This window comes from Pezoporus occidentalis, unplaced genomic scaffold (genome assembly GCF_034315485.1).
Source record: "Pezoporus occidentalis ecotype Australia unplaced genomic scaffold, CSIRO_AGI_Poc_V1 ctg23, whole genome shotgun sequence".
NCBI lineage: Eukaryota > Metazoa > Chordata > Aves > Psittaciformes > Psittacidae > Pezoporus > Pezoporus occidentalis.
The window spans coordinates 7,761,138-7,778,919 of NW_026914180.1; the positions used below are offsets into that span (position 1 = coordinate 7,761,138).

General features: G+C 42.3%; 1 protein-coding gene across 1 annotated transcript in view; it reads right to left on the reverse strand.

Annotated features, from left to right (window-relative positions):
* The window catches only part of ADARB2 (adenosine deaminase RNA specific B2 (inactive)), a 307,816-nt gene that overhangs the window by 29,749 nt on the left and 260,285 nt on the right, over positions 1-17,782 (reverse strand). The window contains exons 5-6 of the mRNA XM_062621538.1: positions 17,431-17,599; positions 10,457-10,608 (exon numbers count right to left, since the gene is read on the reverse strand). Coding sequence (XP_062477522.1) covers positions 10,457-10,608; positions 17,431-17,599 — 321 coding nt within the window. The remainder of the gene's footprint in view (positions 1-10,456; positions 10,609-17,430; positions 17,600-17,782) is intronic.

The window sequence follows — 17,782 nt, forward strand, 5'->3', positions numbered from 1 at the left end:
GTGGAAAGAGGAGTTGTTAACATCTGCCTGCCTTTGTATTTTGATGGTCATTAGAGATGCACTTTCCTCAAGCAGATGTTGAATAAATGTACAGTATTACTATTTCTGGAAGTGTTGAAGTGAGCATCATGGCACACTGAATGCTTTGGATATCTCTCCTTTGCTGGGTAAGGTGGCCGATCAGATAAGTCTCTGCTGTGTTGTGCTTTGATGACCAGCAGAAGCTAAAATGCAATAGGCTGCCTTCTGAAAGCAAGAAACTTCAGGGAAATTCTGAAAGAAGTTTGGATTCAGGAAAAAGCAATAGGTCCCCTTACAAGGTGAAAAGCTGAAACTGAGGGTAGGTTTCATAAGACCAAGGGCTAGGCTGGTGAAAGCAGTGGTCTTGTCTGAATGCCTATGGAGCCACACCTGCAGTGAGTGCAGGGATGAATCCTTCCCAGGAGGGAACACAAGCACCTGGTTTGCATGGGTAAAAAGCTCATTGAGATGAATCCTTTAAAGCCAAGATATGACTCTGAAATATAAGCCAAGAGGTCTATTGCATCTGAATGCAGCACCAGGGGAGAACTGCTCACTCCCAGAGCCATGTAGTGCCCACCATGTCGTGGCATAATTCAGTTCAGATCTGTGGTTTGCATCATATCATTAAGCCCTATATGCAAATACAAATACCGAATATATACTGCATCTGTGAATGTTACAAAACCTGGGACACCTGTAATGTGTGGAACTGAAATGAACATTTGAAACTGAACTGCTTTACCTTTTGCCTTCTTCCTGATGTTTTCTGGATGAAATCCTGAGTTTGGACAGCAATCAGGTGTATCTTGACCTGATAAAAGATGTTACCCTTTGGTAATACTTTTGCTTTCTCTTCTTCATTAACTTTCAAAGAACATTTTTCAGTCTTTCTACTTCTTCCATAACTTTTCATCTACCAATAGTTTTGAGTGAAAAGGAAAGGCAATTAGCCTATTCATAGGTTATCAATGTGTGGCATTTAATCCAGAAGAAAAATCGGTGATAAGGAAAACTTGAAGTTTGAATTCAAAAGAAAAAACAAAATGACTGCATTATTTGTCATTTTTTAAATGCACATATTAATTAAATTATGATTTTTTATTTGAGTTTTGGTGTTAGAGGCAGTAACTGTAGGGTGTAAGAATGGTTCTCTGTCATATCAAAACACACCACCAAGTATTTTAATGAAAAGTCTACAGAATGCCTCCCTGTGTAATCACTGATGGGCAAAATTTCATCTATTCAAGAGGTGAGAAACTTTTAAAAAGACTTTTCATTATTTTTGTAAAATAATATGAAATGTGTTGAAAACTCATCCTAGGGAAATGTTGTAGGATACTTTTGTGAAACTAACTGCTAGAGCAGAGAATGGCACTCTAACACATGAAACCCATTTTGTGATCAGACTAAGTAAGACCTGGTATCTTAGCAAGCTTTAATCCCTTGGAACAAAAATAATGATAAAAGAATACCTGAGAAATAGATCTAAGTATATAACAAACTGGTTTTCTGTAATACCTGCCTGTTGAAGAACCCCTGGGGTCAAAATGTGAGTAACTAGTTAAAAATCTTTTTTAAAATAATTTATTGGCAACAATGTCAGGCATCGTTTCCTCTGAGGTATAAATAACTGTTCCAGGCAAGGAGGAATGAGTAGCACTGGGTCAGGTGTGGGGGAGATCCTTCATGCCACCTACAAACCCAGACTGCAGACTCCAGGCTGTTCTGGAGTAGAAATGCATTAGTATGTTGAAGCCAAAAGCACAAGACTTATCAGTGGAATTAAGATTCTGTGCCTGTGGCAATCAAGGAAAGTACAACTCAAACACTTCAAAATTATTGTTTTTAATTACTAATTGCTCCTCTCATCTAAAATCAGATGTGCAATGCCATTGCTTTGGAAGTGCAGCTGCTCCCACAGAGCAAAGTCTTAGAGACCTGGCAAAGGGCTGTGCTGGTGTTGTGAACTCCAGTGACAAACTTCTGCTTCTGAAGCCTTCATGAGTCTTGTCCAGTCACAGAGGCACATTAAGCCGGTCTCCAGCAATGATCAGCTCATCTTTCACAGTGTGGGTAGCTGCTGCTGTTGCCCAGGTCAGTGGCTGAGCAAAGACAGGGCAGGACAGTTGCTGGAGGCTGCATGTGGAAGAGGGGATGCTGCATCACATGGAGATGGCCCAGTGCGGGCCAGCTGATCACCTGTGTCCTAAGCTGTGCATCATTGTATCTTCTTCCTTTATTTTATTATTTTTTTAATGAAAAATGTTTTCTCTTAAAGCTAGGCTTTATCTTTTAAATATGCTTTGTGTGAATAATTGTCAGCATCACTGGAATTGCCCATTTGGTGCCAATTCTCTCCCTCACCATGTTTTAATCAGAAAGTTTACACAAACATAATGTGTTATTTATCATAACCCTCTTTCTTTTATCAATAAAATGTGCTGTTATTCATGTGGCTTGGGGATTTTTGCTGTTGTTTGGAAATTGAAATCTTCAATAGTGATTTAAGAAAAATGTTGTGAAAGAAGTCAGCAAAATATGAAAACAGAAAATGAGCCTTGTGGGACAGAAACAACAGCAGTCTGACAACAATATGGACAGATTTTCAGCTCTCCATGTGGCTGGTATGAGCCTAGAGAGGCTGTGGTTTCTGCTGTATTGCCAGACATACTCTGGTTCAACTTCAGCTTCTGGATCTGTACATGGAAATTGCTGAGTAAATTCTTACAGTCTCTGGGTGGAGAAATTCAATCTACATCATCAGGAAATGGTCCCTGTTGGCATTAAAAACCTATGGATTGTAGTTACTAAATTATTCTGAATAATGTTAGAATAGTGCTTAGAATCGTGCTTTCCTTTTTAATATCCTACTCTGATCATTAATTACCCTTCCTCAGAGCTGTGACAGCTGAATACCTTTTATTGCCATTTTACACATATAGAAAAAGAAATTACCAAACTGAGGTGAGTTGCTCAAGGCTAGATGGAGAAGCTAGCTAGCAGAGCAGTGGTTAGGATTAAGCTGTTTGTTACTCTTAAGCAGCTGTCTTCAGATTTCTCTCTTTATAAGACTCCAAGAAGCTCTCAGGAGTCTAAGGACTTTCAAAAGTCCCACAAAGATCTTAATGGTACCTGGAATTGCCTGACAAGCTTTACGAAACTCAGGTAATGAGGTTTACCTGTGACTCCGACTCATTGGAAGGGTAAATGAGACCAAATTAGATCTAAGTGGGTGTAATTTTTGCCCACAGAGATTTTTCCCAATTACGGTTTAATCTTTTCCACTCAAAACACATTCTGTAATTAGGTGCATATCTCTAGCAGGCTGTTGGATGCTGTGGGTGGAACTGGGGAAGCCATGCGGTCTCTTTGTCCCTGAGGACCTTGGAGAACATTAGACATCGTTATTCCTTGGCTGGACAAATTCGAGGAAAACCAGCTTTTCTTGGGGAATTTTCCTACCACTATTCTGGAAGCTTCTAGACGTGGCTTTTTGCTGATTAATGTAGCCTTTTTATCACATCCGAACATTGTGTCCAAATGCAGTGTTTTACAAAGCACCAAAACCCATAACAAAGCAGAATCAATAAATACAGTGCAATGCCCTTGGGCGATTCAAGCATTCTATTAAAATTAGGATCTGATTATAGCTGTGGAAACCTGTTTTCCTGAATCCTAACAAACACATTTTGCTTTACACGAAAGGTTTTCAAAGCTGTGGCTAATACTTGCTTTGAGCAATCCATAGTTTCCAGCATATTCTTTCTCTTTTCCCAGATAGACATGCACTCTGCTGACACATCCTTCTGAAAAATCTTATTTTCCACTTTAAAACTCTCCCTGAAACAACAAAATCCAAATAAGCAAAAGCAGCCAAGAATATCACAATGAGAGGAAATTGGGACATTTTCAGTGTATGGTCAAAGCCACGGAGTTTTCTCATGATTATCAGTTCTGACAAAGTTTTATAACAGAGACTGAAGAAAGGGAGCTGTCTAGCTCCGCTAACAGTGAGTTCACGGAAGCTCTGATCCAGGACGTGGGAGATACAGGCTCAAGTTTCTTCCTTTGAGTTGAAGTGGCCTTGAATGAAAAAGCTCACCTTGAACTAGGCCTGGAAAGAAATTAAATAGGTTTTTAAATACTCCTTGTTATTGCACTGCTGAGCAGGAGACATGAAAAGTACAGGGTGTGATCCCAATTTCACACAACAATGTGATGTAAAACATCTGCCTGACAAGTTTTGATTTCTTTCCATCCAGTCAGTACTTTGAGACCTGAAAGTTGTCATGAAGTGAAGAGGTTATTCACCAGTCAGTTTAGCAAAACACCACTAAAATCCTAACTCCAGATTGGTGCAGGTTACTGATGAAACACAAAGGGGTAGCAAACTTTCACAGCTTGATTAATTGGCACTGAAAGCTTTAGGACTTCCAATGTAGCAAAACAAAAGCCTCTTTCAGAGGTGCATTCTTGGGTCTAGCATGATAATACCAACCATAAAACTGTGCGTGCTTTCATAACTCTCCTAAGCCTGGAGATCACTGGTTTCTCTGACAGGTTTAGGGGCTAGAGCTGACCCTCAGGATGGGCAAAAGGTTTAGCATGGCAGACTGTTCAGGGCATTGAACCTCTCCTTTGGACAGACCAGCTTCTAGATAACTGTAGAAAAGTCTTTGTGCTTCCTCTGTATTTACTTTGGTAAATTGAGGCTGCACCAGTGGCAAAAGCAAGAAAGGGCCACTGCTTCAAAGCAACTTTTTCTCAGTGGAGGCTGACAATGGGTCCTCTGCTCACCCCCTGAACCCAAACCTTTTGGATCCATCCCAGTCCAGTCTTAATGAAGTGAAAGAATAATTTCCCTCCCCTTCTTTAATAATCAGTTCCCTAGCACCTGAAGTTATCCAACAGCTTCATGCTATGTCTGCAATTTCTGCAGCATCCTTTACATGACAAAGCAATCTGGGCCCTCTACAGTAATTCATCCAGTGCTAGGATTATTTCTCCCGAGGCAGTGTTCAGTGCTACAGCCTTCAGTGTTGCATGATTTTTTTTCTTTTGTGTTACTTCTGGGCATGGTTCTCTATGATAATTTTATTCTGAGATCCCCCAAGGTATTGTTTTGCTCAGCCATATGAAAAATAGGAAAATAATGCACCTTCATCCTGGTTCCACAAACGGGCCATTCATCAGCATAAAATCAGCTTTACAGCCTAGGAGGATGCTGCTCCATGCACTGAATAGCTACGAATTTCCAGTATGGTTTCCCAGGCTGCAGTGGGCCAGCAGCTGTGATGGAGCGATAACGATACCTGGGAGCACTTGTACAATGGAAACAAATAATAGTGTTCAAACCCAAGGGATGACCTATGGTTACCCTCAATTTTTGCAACAGGGGCAGTATATCAATTTGTTAGGACCTGCATTTTCTTGTAGTTACAGATATCTAATTTCTTTTCAGATAACTGAGTTATTTACATTGGTTCTGTCTTGAAATGCTGTCCCCCGTATCATCTACCCACAAGAACAGAATTTGTCCATTTAAACAAAACATGTGATTAGCAGAAGAAAAGCAGAGATTTCTTCCCTTTCTCATCCAATAACATTCACTAAACCCAATGCTTTTGGGAGCTATTTTAGCCCAGCTGCTGCCATAAGCGTCCTCATTGTATTTCCATCCTGGTACCTGACTGCAGGATGCTGAATGCAGAGCTCTGGAGCTGTCTCATGACATTCACAGAAGATCATTTGTGTCTGTCTCTTGGAGATGGACAAGCTCCTTAAACCACCTGTGCTTGAATTTGGCTCTCTCCAGCCAGTCTGCTCAGGATACAACTTTCAGGGACTCTAATTTGGAGATCATATACTGATGCAGTCTGGATCAGCCCCAGCTGAACACAAAAGGCTGTCTCTAGTGTGAGCAGGGCCACCCTTTGAGACAGCCCCGGATTTGGGGGTTATCAGAGAGCATTTTATCTGAGAATGGGATCTAAAAATCCAGCAGCCAGAGTAACAAGCAGGGAAAGCACAGGTTCACACAGTGAAAGCACACTTGAAGTAGACAGGGCAAACTTGTCTGTTCGGATACTATTCAGTTACCCAGCTTCTCTGAAAACTGCACTACACATCTCCGCATCACATCACCTACCAAGGCAATGATCCAGCTCACGTGGTGGCAAGTGGATCCTGTCTAGAGGAGAGCTCTGTCAAATGTGTGTGCATGAGAGCTTCAGCACAGCTGTAGGTTAATAGACAAGCAGGAGGAAGACCCCATGTGGAGCAGATGCAATGGTGTGTTTCAGACCTAAAGGGAGCATGGGATAAAACAGGAGCTGGGCTATCAAGGAGTCATTGGTACAAGGAAATACAGCGTGTTAGCAAGAGATAGAAAAGCAGCCCAGGGGAGACGAATAGAGACAAGCCCTGGGGCAGATTGTTTGTCTCTTTGGCAATCCATGTACTGAAAAAGAGAGCATCTCTAGAAGAAAGGTGGACAATGAGGTAAAATCCTACCAGGGAAATAGGAGTGGGGAAGCAGAGGATTTGCTATCTCATTTTTTTAAGCACTTCATTTTGCTTTTCAAGAGACTCTTAAAAAAAGTGCCAATGAGTCAAGAAGCCCTAAATTAGCTAGGAAAGCACTTTAGGAAAGCAAGAGCTTGATTACTCCATGGTTTGCCCTAGATTCAGAAGGTGTAAAATACAGAACAAATAGTACAGGGCTAGCTCCCCTTATGGCTCTACCTCATGAGCTGGAGCATACACGAGAGAAACATCAGCCCCCTTAAAACCTTCAGGAAAGCCCATGTAACTTGGTGCTGGGATACTGCCCTTTGGAGAAATCAGAAATCCAGGCATATTTTGCTTGGATTTACACAAAGGGAGAAGGTACCAGAAAAGGAGATGTTGTCCCAGGCTCCTTGACCTATTGAACTGAAGAAGGGGCAGAAAATGAGCATGCAAAGAAGCAATTAGAGTTGTGAGGACACTGGAAACATTCTGCCTCTTCACCATATAGCTGTGCTACAACCTTGTGGGTAACCCTGGAAAATGACTAAAAGAGTCTTGGGAAGGAGACTGGCTGGAGAGAATGAGCCAGGACAAACCCATAAAAATTCTTACAGCTGTCTGAAACCCCTCCGGTATTTCCCAGCCTCTTTTGCAACACTACTGACCCTGGCTGGCCTCCTCTCCTGCTGTCACCTGCTCCTGCACCTCTCCTCTCAGCCTCCTCCTTTACTCTTTTGGATTGTACCTGCCTCTCCTAAAGCTTCAACTTCACTTGAACCCCCTCATAAGCTTTTCCAACCTTCTGCCCTATAGGTACCAAGAAAGAGTTAGAAAACCCTTCCATGCTCAAAGTAGCCCTGGTCCAGCTGGATTTTGCTTCTCTTTTAGAGCTGCCTAAGGATGTATAAACAAGACAAGTCAGCTCGCCCCGATCCAAAAAGGTCACCATTGCAAATCAAAGTGAGATTTTATATTTCTGTAGCTAATCTCTTACTTTCCTGATGAAACTGGCATGGGTGTGGGCTTCCTGGATTGCTCCTCTGCATTGCAGCTGTCCACATGGAACACGGTAAGGTCAGACTTTTACACATATTGCTAACTTGGTGCTCTGCACTATCCAGTAAGAAGTAAACTAGGTTTCAAGTGCATGCTAACTTATCTCCCTTAACAGAACAAAGCTCATAAGAAGGAAATGTGAGGCCTCCCTGAGGGTGCTAGGAAGACACGGTGGATAATAGGAAATTTTTGGAAGGAGATTTGAGAAGTGGATTTTGCTTACTCCCTGTATTGATAAAGGCTTATCATATTCCTTTGCAAAGCCAGAAACCACATGGTGAGACACTGTTTTTAAATGTTAATGCATCTTTAGAGAATAATCAGTAACATTTGGTGGCTTACGCTAGCTCTAGGAGAGGCATCTTTGTTGTTTAAGAAATGAAACAGCATTCACCTGGAGTTTCTTGTCATTACTGGATGAAAGAAAGGTTATTTCTTTGGTAAAGAAAAAAAAAGAAAAGAGAAGATCTCAGTGATAAACATTATAAAATACTTATCTTCCCAGATGTCTCTGGGATAATGTGAGCTGAAAGGAAATGCTTATCTTGCTGAAGGACAGCTTTTGGCAACACATCTTTTTACACAGTGCTAAATTATTTTAAGAGCACAGGACAAAGGTAGAGAGATCAGGGTAAAAGACTGAATTGCAAACCAGATGTAGTGCCCCTTTAAGCCCTTCTGCTGAATCACTGTGTAACCTTGGTTTAGCCACACAGCCCTATCTACCCTAGCTTCTGCACTGGGACAGTAATTGGTGTAATAACCAAAGTGAAAGGGATTTATATGACTAACTATAAATTTACTGTATGTGTCAGGTGTTGCTTGATTACATATTTTTAAACACAGCTTCCTGCATGTCCTGTTATGTAAAGAAGCATTCCTGCATTACCTGGTAGATGTATGTGCTTTCTGAAGCAATCCATGAGACAAGCAGAGTTACCTCCAGGGCTGAGTTCATATCAATAGTGCTGGCTGTCAGCTGCCCAAAGCACCCACTTTCTGATTCATGGATGTAGAATCCACCCAGGACAGCTTTCGGTTGTTCTTGAGAATGGACCGCATTTTAAAAGTAATTACAGATTTTGTTGCTTCCACTTCACATGTCAGGTAAGGGGTGCCCCAGGCAGCCTGCCTTCTGGAAAACATGAGCGCCTTTAACCAAACATAAAGCCTTTTTAGATATGCTTGAATACACACATAAAGTGGGAGGGCAAAAATCTCTTTGGTTTTGATATTCTTTGGCACCTATTTATTTTTAATTTTGTTTTTAAGATAATATGTGTCCTTATTTTGCTACCAGGAATTTGACAATTTGCTGTTTGCCTTTTAAACACTTACTTGCTTTCCTCCATTTTATGAACACTGCTAGTAGAATGTAGAAATCATACCAGATAAGGAAGTGTATTTCCTTCCTGATTAGGTGCATTCTGCTTTCTTTCCCCAGCAAGCTGCTGTTTCACCCACAACAAAAAGATTGAAGTCTGGGGAGAATAATACCTAATCATTAATAAATAACTTGCACAAATAAGAACCAGGAGTGAACCTACCACCTGATAGATTTGCCTGTGAGGAAGTTAGGTCATTGTGTGACCTTGGATGATTAATTTTACATTCCTGTGTCTATGCTTCCTCTTCCATCCATTCTACTGTCTTGCCTGCTTCACATTCAAGGTAGGGCAAGGACTATTTCTCATTATATGTACATTTAGCAGCCAGCACTATGGATATTATGGCACCGTAAAATGCACGTATGAGAAGCAATACCTAGGGGCAGAGATAAGAGTGCAACCTTCTGCATCGTGCATTGGATTATGGGGTGTCGGGCACATGTGATAACGAGCCCTAGACCTCTTGAGTCCCCTGTCCCCTTGCTGGGGGCATTTGCTGTGGCTAGGCAAGGGCAAAGCTGGTGCAGTGAGAACCCAACAAGGACATGTCTCTGCGATGGCAGGGCAGTAACACAGACATGCAAGTCTGGGGCGGGGTGATGAGATAGGAGTGCTGGGTCATGATGATGGAGATGGGGTGTCTCTTCATGAACAACAAGCTCTGCAGCCCTGCTGGTGGCACACAGAGGCTCAAGACCTGATTTGTTTACCTCACTTGCAGAATCACCTCCAGAGAAGAAATCCCTGGAAAACCATGTTTCTGCTTAAATGCCACAGGTGTGGGCCCAAGGCCTCCAAGGCTGGCCTTGTGGACTCCATCTAGCCCTTTTGCCATGCAATGGCAATGCAGTTGATTTGACATAGGCAGGATGGCCTAGGAAGGATCCTTTCCAGAAGGATCTTAACGTTATTCACTGCAAGGGCAGGTGGTATTTGGAGAGAGTCTGACCTTCAATCAACAGTACAAATATTATATACCATATCATTGCTCTACTTCAGACTCCAGCTGCTGCAGCCTGGACAGCTCAGATTTAGTGTAAATGCAGCCCTTCAACCTGTACACACTGCCTGAACCCTGAGAAAAGCCTGCATCCCCAGCTAGAGTCCTGATCCTCTGGTCCATCCCATTGCTGTGGCTTCTTTGGTCATGAGGACCCTTGCCAAAGCATTTATTTACTGCTGGGCTTGCATTTCCTAGCAGGAAAAGCAGGATATTTGGGCTATATTTCTTATCAGAGGCACATGAAGCAGTCTCCCACGGCCTTGCCCAGCTCTGATTTTCCCAGCACACCTTCCACCAGCACATGAGACTGAGCAGCAGTTACACAGACACACACACACACACACCACACAGCCTGTAGAGTTTTCTACTTTTAAGTGAAACACTTTCTGCAAGCAAATAAAGAGACAAGGGCTCATCATAGAAAAAGAAAAACCCATGCAAAAGGGAATAAGGAGAGGTAAGATTTTTTTCTTACAGTCAGTTGTGATTTCATAGGGGGAGTTGAGGCGCGCATCTCCACAGGGTGAAGTGCTCACATAGAGATGGAACAGGATGTTCTCCCGCAGCCTGTAGCCTCCCTCTTTTAATCGTACGAAGATTGATCGCTCCCAGTCTTCTCGTCGTTTGCTATGGTCACAAAAGAGGTTCCAGGTCATTTTTTACACACCAAATCAGAAACAGTTCTGCTCTCTTGCTCTGTTTTTCCTCCTCTGTTTGTTTCTATTAGCAGCTGGCATCATATATTACTCCTAGGGACAACAAGAGGAAACAACGAGCTTCTGCAAGTGAAGAAATAGGTGGATGGGGTCAAAACTGCCAAAGTGTTTTTGGCTTGCTTACCTACAATATATTCTAATGATAAAACGTGTGGATTTCTGAAGGGTAGCTCTCTTTCCTTACATGCACAGATGCATAAACACTTTGATTTTAAAGAGGTCCTGGCACGTGAAAAAAGGAAAAGTTCTCTTTGGTGCTCATATGAGTAAATCAGCTCTGCTCATCACAATGCCTAGGCATGTGTTTAAATCCCATTAACATCACTGCAGCCAAGATGAGTGTTTCTATGCTCCACTGGAAAGGGCCTCTAATGAAGAAGCTAGATTTTATAACCCCTGTGATCCCTCCCAGCTCCCCAGGTGTTGCTTATTTCCCCATTCAACCCAAGCCACCTATGAGTGCTCTATCTAAGCCAGCAATGTCCTCTTGGTCACTTGGATTTCTGGAAATTGGAACCCATCCTGAGAACAGTGAGACAAAACTTGTGCAGCCTTTTCTCAGCTCAGTTGAAAAAGATACTTACTAAGATGGAGCTTTTATCTTCGCAATGGTTCAGTAGCTCGATGGAGACACAGCGCACACATTCCATTAGCAACAGCTGCCCGGGAGGCCAAACCCTCCCAGTCCTGCAGTTTACAGCAATAGCTCACATTAAGGCTATGCTTGTCGTGTGGTTCTTCAGATGATTTACACTTGGGAAGACATGGGTGATTTCTCTGACAGACAGCTGCCTCTAATACATACATTTGGGTGATGGCCGTGACTATAATTTTGAAGGTGAAAATGTGATTAGTGAAATTATGATGAGACTCCTTTCCGTCTGATGCCTCAGTGTTTCCCTCAAAAACTCAAGGGTCTTTTTGTTGGAATATCTCTGAGCAGAATGACACCTGCAGGTAATGATTTTCCTAGGAGGGTCTTAAGAAGCCAGAATTCTACCCATTTAATTCACTATAGGACAGCCCATTAACCAAGGCGGTTTCTGCTGGTTTCTCTGCCTCCTGTTAGTGTAAACAGGGGTGCTTTTTACTCAGCCTCAGAGCAAGTCCCTGGCTTTAGTCCAAGCTGCTTCTGCCTGTTTTCTCCTGGTGCAGCCTCTGTGCTATTGAAGCTGTTTGGCTGTCACTCTTCCGTGGTTTGGGTGTTTTGTCATTTTTTGATGCCAGGATGCGTTTGCTGTCAGGAGGAATTTACAGGCACATTAGCTCGGCTGTCAGGGACAGGGAGGCACACCGGCTGCCGAGCTGGGGCTGCCACATGCAGCTCCTTCATTTTCTGCTGTCTGCGGTGGAATTTCCCAACTGCGCTAATTATATTATCGCCCTGATCCAAGCTTCTGAAATAATAAAATACCTGTAAGTCCTGCTGCTTGGACTTCAGAGCAATTGCAGTTAGTGTTAAATAATTCACTGCAAATTCAGCTGGGAGAATACAGTGCAGCCCTGTTGGCTCCTATTCTTATGCTAAACCTCCCCAGAGTGGGGGGCAGCTTGCAGTACTTAGAAACAGTTGCTATGTAGTGTAGGAGCAATCATTCTTTGGGCTGGATTTAAGGAGTTCACAGTAACCAGCACCCATCCTGTTTTTACTGGTTATTGTTTTTCACTGATTAACCCTGCTCTCTTACCCCGAGTACCAAGAAGGGTCTGTGGCCAGTGTGGCTGATAGGTTTGGTGATTGACAGCTGCTCTAAAAACAGATGGCAGGGCTGGAGGGTAAGGCAGCTTGGCTCTTTCTCCAGGAGACTGAGATCCTCTGTATCACATATGATCCTGACCTGCCTTTGGGAGGTTTCCTGGGGGCTGAACATGAGATTCATTCCTGCACAGTGGCTGAATAAATTTAATAACAAAACTCTGAGAGTATTGTTATGAAAGAGTTTGAAATGCAATACTGTATGCTGTGGCTTAGGAGAGATTCTTGTGCATGGGATGCTTGGGGGATTTCAAAGCCCAGGGAGACCCAGAAACCTTGTAAAAATGGTTCAGGTGGAGCATACTTCTGCAAAGCCACTTCTCCCCCATAGCACCAGTACACCTCTGCCTTCCCTTGGGAACCGTCATTTTGAGCTGTGAGGAGGAGAATGAGTTTGCAGTAGCAGAACTTTGCAATGCCATTTTGCACAGCCATACACTACATAAAGCAATGGGGAAGCCCACAGTGAGCCCACAAATGTCATTCATTCAGGGGGTGGTGTTAAAGTGTCATTTTCACGTGCTGGCAGTAGCTAAAAGACCAAAATTTGTCTCTAAATGTTTCCCGCTATGACTGTCAGTGGGAGAGTGAAGATTTGAGGCTGATTCAAAAGAAACATCTAAGAATGTGCTAAATTTTAATCTTGAGTTTAAATTCATTACTTGGCATAACACACACGTAAGTTTTGAGCTGATTTCAAGAAGATACTTAAGCACGTACTTATGGTTTAATATATACAGAATGTTTTGCTGAAACCAGGCCTCGCTCTTGAAAAGAGAAGCAGGGAAGCTGGTTTTAGTAAACATACAGATGGGAAGTCTCTAGGACACTACATGTTACAGCACGGCATCTTAACAGCAGGCTTAAATGGAGAGGAGCTGTGTCCACTAAAAGTAGGATAGAAGTAAGAAACAGATGTATAACACACAGCTAGTTTTCCTGGTAAAGAACTTAACTGGATTGGAGAAAGACTATTCCATGCTTTTTGTGTATAAAATAAATAGTGGCTTGCATCTGACTCACTGGAAGAACTTAGCTTCTGGTAAAATCATCCCTCCAGCACCTGCAGGGCCACTACAGCAGCAAGACTGCTGTGGCGCTGATTTATTTTAAGAACAGGTTATTAGTTTTAATTTTGTTTAAAATAGAAGAGTTGGATTTTCTTTTCTTTCCTATTGGCCAGCTGGTATAAATAATCTCACAGAAATCAATGTGAATTTTACTGCCATCATTGCAAGAGAATCAGACTATGGTATTTGTGTACTTTTTGATGGCAATTTTTAGAAAAGCTTCTCAAAAGGTCTTTCTTGTCTTTCTTCTGTACATCACAAAATTTACGTCTTGCTTTTCATCTTTTTCGTGAAAGTCTTGAGAAGTGGAGGATTATGGTTGTCATAAAAATGAAATTTAAGAGGGCTAAGGGATTTAATCAGACTGGTTAGAGGCTGTCAGGCTTTAGTTGCGCTTTTAGCTCTTATTTAACTCAAGCTTTAGACAATAAATTTTGAAAGAAAGTTTCCTTTTGAAGTAGTTGTCACTCTTGTTTCTTAGAGAGGATAAAGTTCCCATTCTGGAGCTCTCTTTCCCAAGGAAAGTCAGGAAAGTTACACTGTCAACACTGAGCAGTATGAAGAGACGGGGAAAAAAGGTAATTTACATATTTCTGCAGCTCTGGTTTGTGGTTGGCATTGTTTTACAATTTAAATATCTGAAGCGGTCACCCTACGCTCTGTTTATGGAAAATTTGCTCCATGGCAATTCCTCTCACCCACAATAGATATCTGAATAGGACTGCTGTGTCTCACTCCTGAGATGCCCATCTCTCTCCAGTGGTGATAAAAGGAGCCTTGGGGATCTGGTTCACACTCAGCTGACTAACTTTTGGACATCAGAAGTGTCAAAAAGTAAATTCAACTCTGTGAATTCGTATCTCCTGGCTATTAATACTCTGTCCTGGTCCTTGCTTTCTCCAGCCTCATTGTCCCTGCTCTTTGATGCATTCATTCTGTTTTGCTTTCACTGATGTCAATAGTAGTACTTGAAAATTCTGGAAAAGTGGTCCCTGTTCAAGGAAAATATCATATAGAAAGATAATTCTTGTGCTGGAAGCTCCTGAAGTTTGAAATCCAGCTGCAGAGATCACTTTGAGCAGGTAGGGTTGGTGAGAGGAAAATACATGGAAAATAGGGAATGTTCTCGACAGAACAAACTTGCCCGTTTCATAGGAAAGAATGAAAAATTTAAGCTCTTTGAGGCAAGAACTATGCATTCATTCTTTTGGGGGGTTAAGGAACCATCTTTCTGCTGTCAGTTCATATATGACTTTGTACAATAGGTTCCTGGCCTGGGAGAAGACTTTAATTTGGGCCAGGTTAATGCAAATGCGTAGCAATGTAGAAGCCACATTTGTGTTTCCCCCAAGCCTGAGGAGCTTGTGTGCAGGGAGTCCCAGTGGAGCTGAGTAAACAAGACTGTTCTAAAAACCCCGTTCTTTTTGCTGTGTGGTAGCACCATGTGATTCCTGTGCCAGTGGCAGTTGTTTCTGTTTTGTTAGAGAAAAAGGGGTAAATGTGACTTCAATGCAAAGAAAATAAATTTTTCATTTCATTTTTAACAGCCCCATGTTCTTGCCATATGACAAAGCCCTGATGATAGCATAAAACTGGGTTTAGCAATGAATATTAGAATTGAAGAATATATTATAACACATAGTTTTGCTTCCCCATGGACCTTAAGTAAAATCTTATCTGACAATAGCTCTCTCTTTCAAAGGTGCTTAGCCTGGTTGAGGTTTTTGTCGTGTGCTGGTCAGGGAAGCAGTGGTGCCTGCTCTTGGCTGAACAGAGAGAGATTTAAAGTTATTGTGAACACAGCTTGTGCTGCACTGAGGATTCTCTTAACAAAAGATTGTTAACATTGATCCAAATAAAATAATAATATGACTGAACATGTTAGGGAGGTGGATCAATACAATAGTTTAAGACACAGTGGTAGCACTTGTTTCCCAAGAGACTGTAGCACAAAGCAAGTACTAGGGCTGCTACACTGCTGAAAACATAATAATTTAATGTAAGCTTGAAAGCAGTTCAGATTGAAATAAATAGAGAGAATATTGGTTTTGATTAAACCCTTCAAGGCTTTTGCCCCCCTTTGTTAGCCAACCTCATGTACTCAATATACTCTCTTGTCTTTAACTCCAGCCTGAAGTGAAAATAATCATTATTCCCATTATTGTTGTTTCGGTGCAACAGTATCATAGGTGCTCACAAGAACACACAACTCTACTCAGATGGATTCTTGTGTCTGTGACCTGATGCAAAACCTTCTGAAGTCAAAGGGAGTTTTTGCACTGAGGTTAGATAAAATCGTATGAAAACACAAGCAAGAATGAAGGGCAGAAGAATGACCTATAGTCACGGGGCTTTTTGTTTGTTTTCTTTCCTTGCTTCCTTCATTCCTCGGTTCCTTCCATACAATAAATGCTGGCTTAGCTTCACTTCTGCTCAGTTTTCATGGGATTATAAAGTAATCCAGGCTGGAAAGGACCTGAGGTCTCTAGCCCAACCTCCTGCTCAAAGCAGTTTGCCAGGTTGCTCAGCGCTTTATCTGCTCAGGTTTTGAAAACGTCCAAGACAGGAGGGAGTCTGCACAAGACTGCTGGGTGACCTGACTCACTGCTTGCCTGTTCCTATGGGGACAGTTAGTCCTAATATTCTCTTGTTTCAGTGCATGCCTGTTTGTCTTCTTCCCACTGTGCACCTGGGTAAAGATGCCAGCTCCTTTGTGTTGTTAAGATCTCAGGCCAAATCTCTAGCTACTGAGCAACCAAGTAGCCTCTGCTGAACCTGCTTTACATGGCTGATGTCTTTCCTGTACTGGGGGACCCAAAACTGCACATGGTATTGTAGATGCAGTCTAATGCATTCTGAGTAGCGGGGATGATCCCATCCGTTGACTGCCTTCATAGAGCTCATGATCCTGTAGACCCTCTTTGCTGCCAGGCACATCACTATCTCACGTTCAGTTTGCTGTCTGCCTAGGAGCCTTGTCCCTTTTCAGGAAACCTGCCCTCCAGACAGAAAGGATCTATCTGTCCTGTGTTTTTGTAGGCCATTCTTTTCTTCTCAGTGTGGGACTTTCCATTTGTCCTTGTTGAGTTTTCTGTCAAAGCTCCTGCTGCCCCAGTACTCCAGCCTGCCTGGATGACATCCCAGCCCTCAAGCATATTGCCTGGTCCTCTCCACCATTTGGTGTCCTCTGGAAAGCTTATAATCAAGCACTACATAGCCTTTTCCAGGTTGTTGACAGACATGATTAGCGAGGTCCCTGGATAGACCCCTGTGGTACCACACTTACTACCAGCTTCCAGGCAGTGTATGACCCATTAACCATTTAAATGGTAACAATGTGGATTTGGCTGAAGACAGGACCAGTAATTCCTCTGTAATGATTCTATGTGCTATAACATTTTAAAACATCGTAAAGAAGGAGTGAGTGATAGCATCTTACACTTTGGCACAAAGTTTACTGTACTGTTAACACTCCTTGGTTCTCTAGTGAGTCAATGAAGGCATTAATGATCAATAAATCACTTCCTTGAGATATTTCAGCAGCAGCAAGGAAGATGAGAAAATGGCTGCAGTGAGCAAAATGACCCCCTTCCAGTCTCTGGCCAAAAAATGATGCTAATAAGCCTGCACGTAAAGATTTGTACAAAATCATCAGGCTTCATAAACCCCAACTTTATGAGTCATATCTAATAGCTGCTGAAAGAACACCAGCTGAAGTAAAGGAGCTCATGACCCAACACTCTAGACTATCTAACTCTCATTCTTTCTGTGCACTGTACTGGTGTTTTGTCAGCTAAAGACTTGGAAAAAGCAACATAAAGAAAGAAATAGTTCATATGTCTGGAGGATGGATCTGCTCCACTGAAAGCTGTATAACATTCCCCAAGCATTAAAAGAATTCAGTTACCTTAGGTGTAGCTCCAGCTGTGAGTAGAGGAAGTGAACAAATGCCCTTCTTGCCAAAATTTCTGCATGGCAGTCATTGACCGCAAGCCCTTGATCATTAATGTATTCTCCATTTATACATTTGGTACCCGATGACAGCACAATAACCTGAGCTTGCCTGATGTCCAAACCTGTAGGAAGAAAAACAAAAGGGTTGTGATATTGCCAGGGGTGAGTATGATATCATGATTGTTAAAGTTCTCACAGGCCACGCTTTGTTATGTCTGCCCAGGCAGCTCTAATGGGATGCTTGTTAAGGTGATGATATGGCCTCTGGAATATGCAGGAATCTCATATCTCTCTGTTATTAGAAT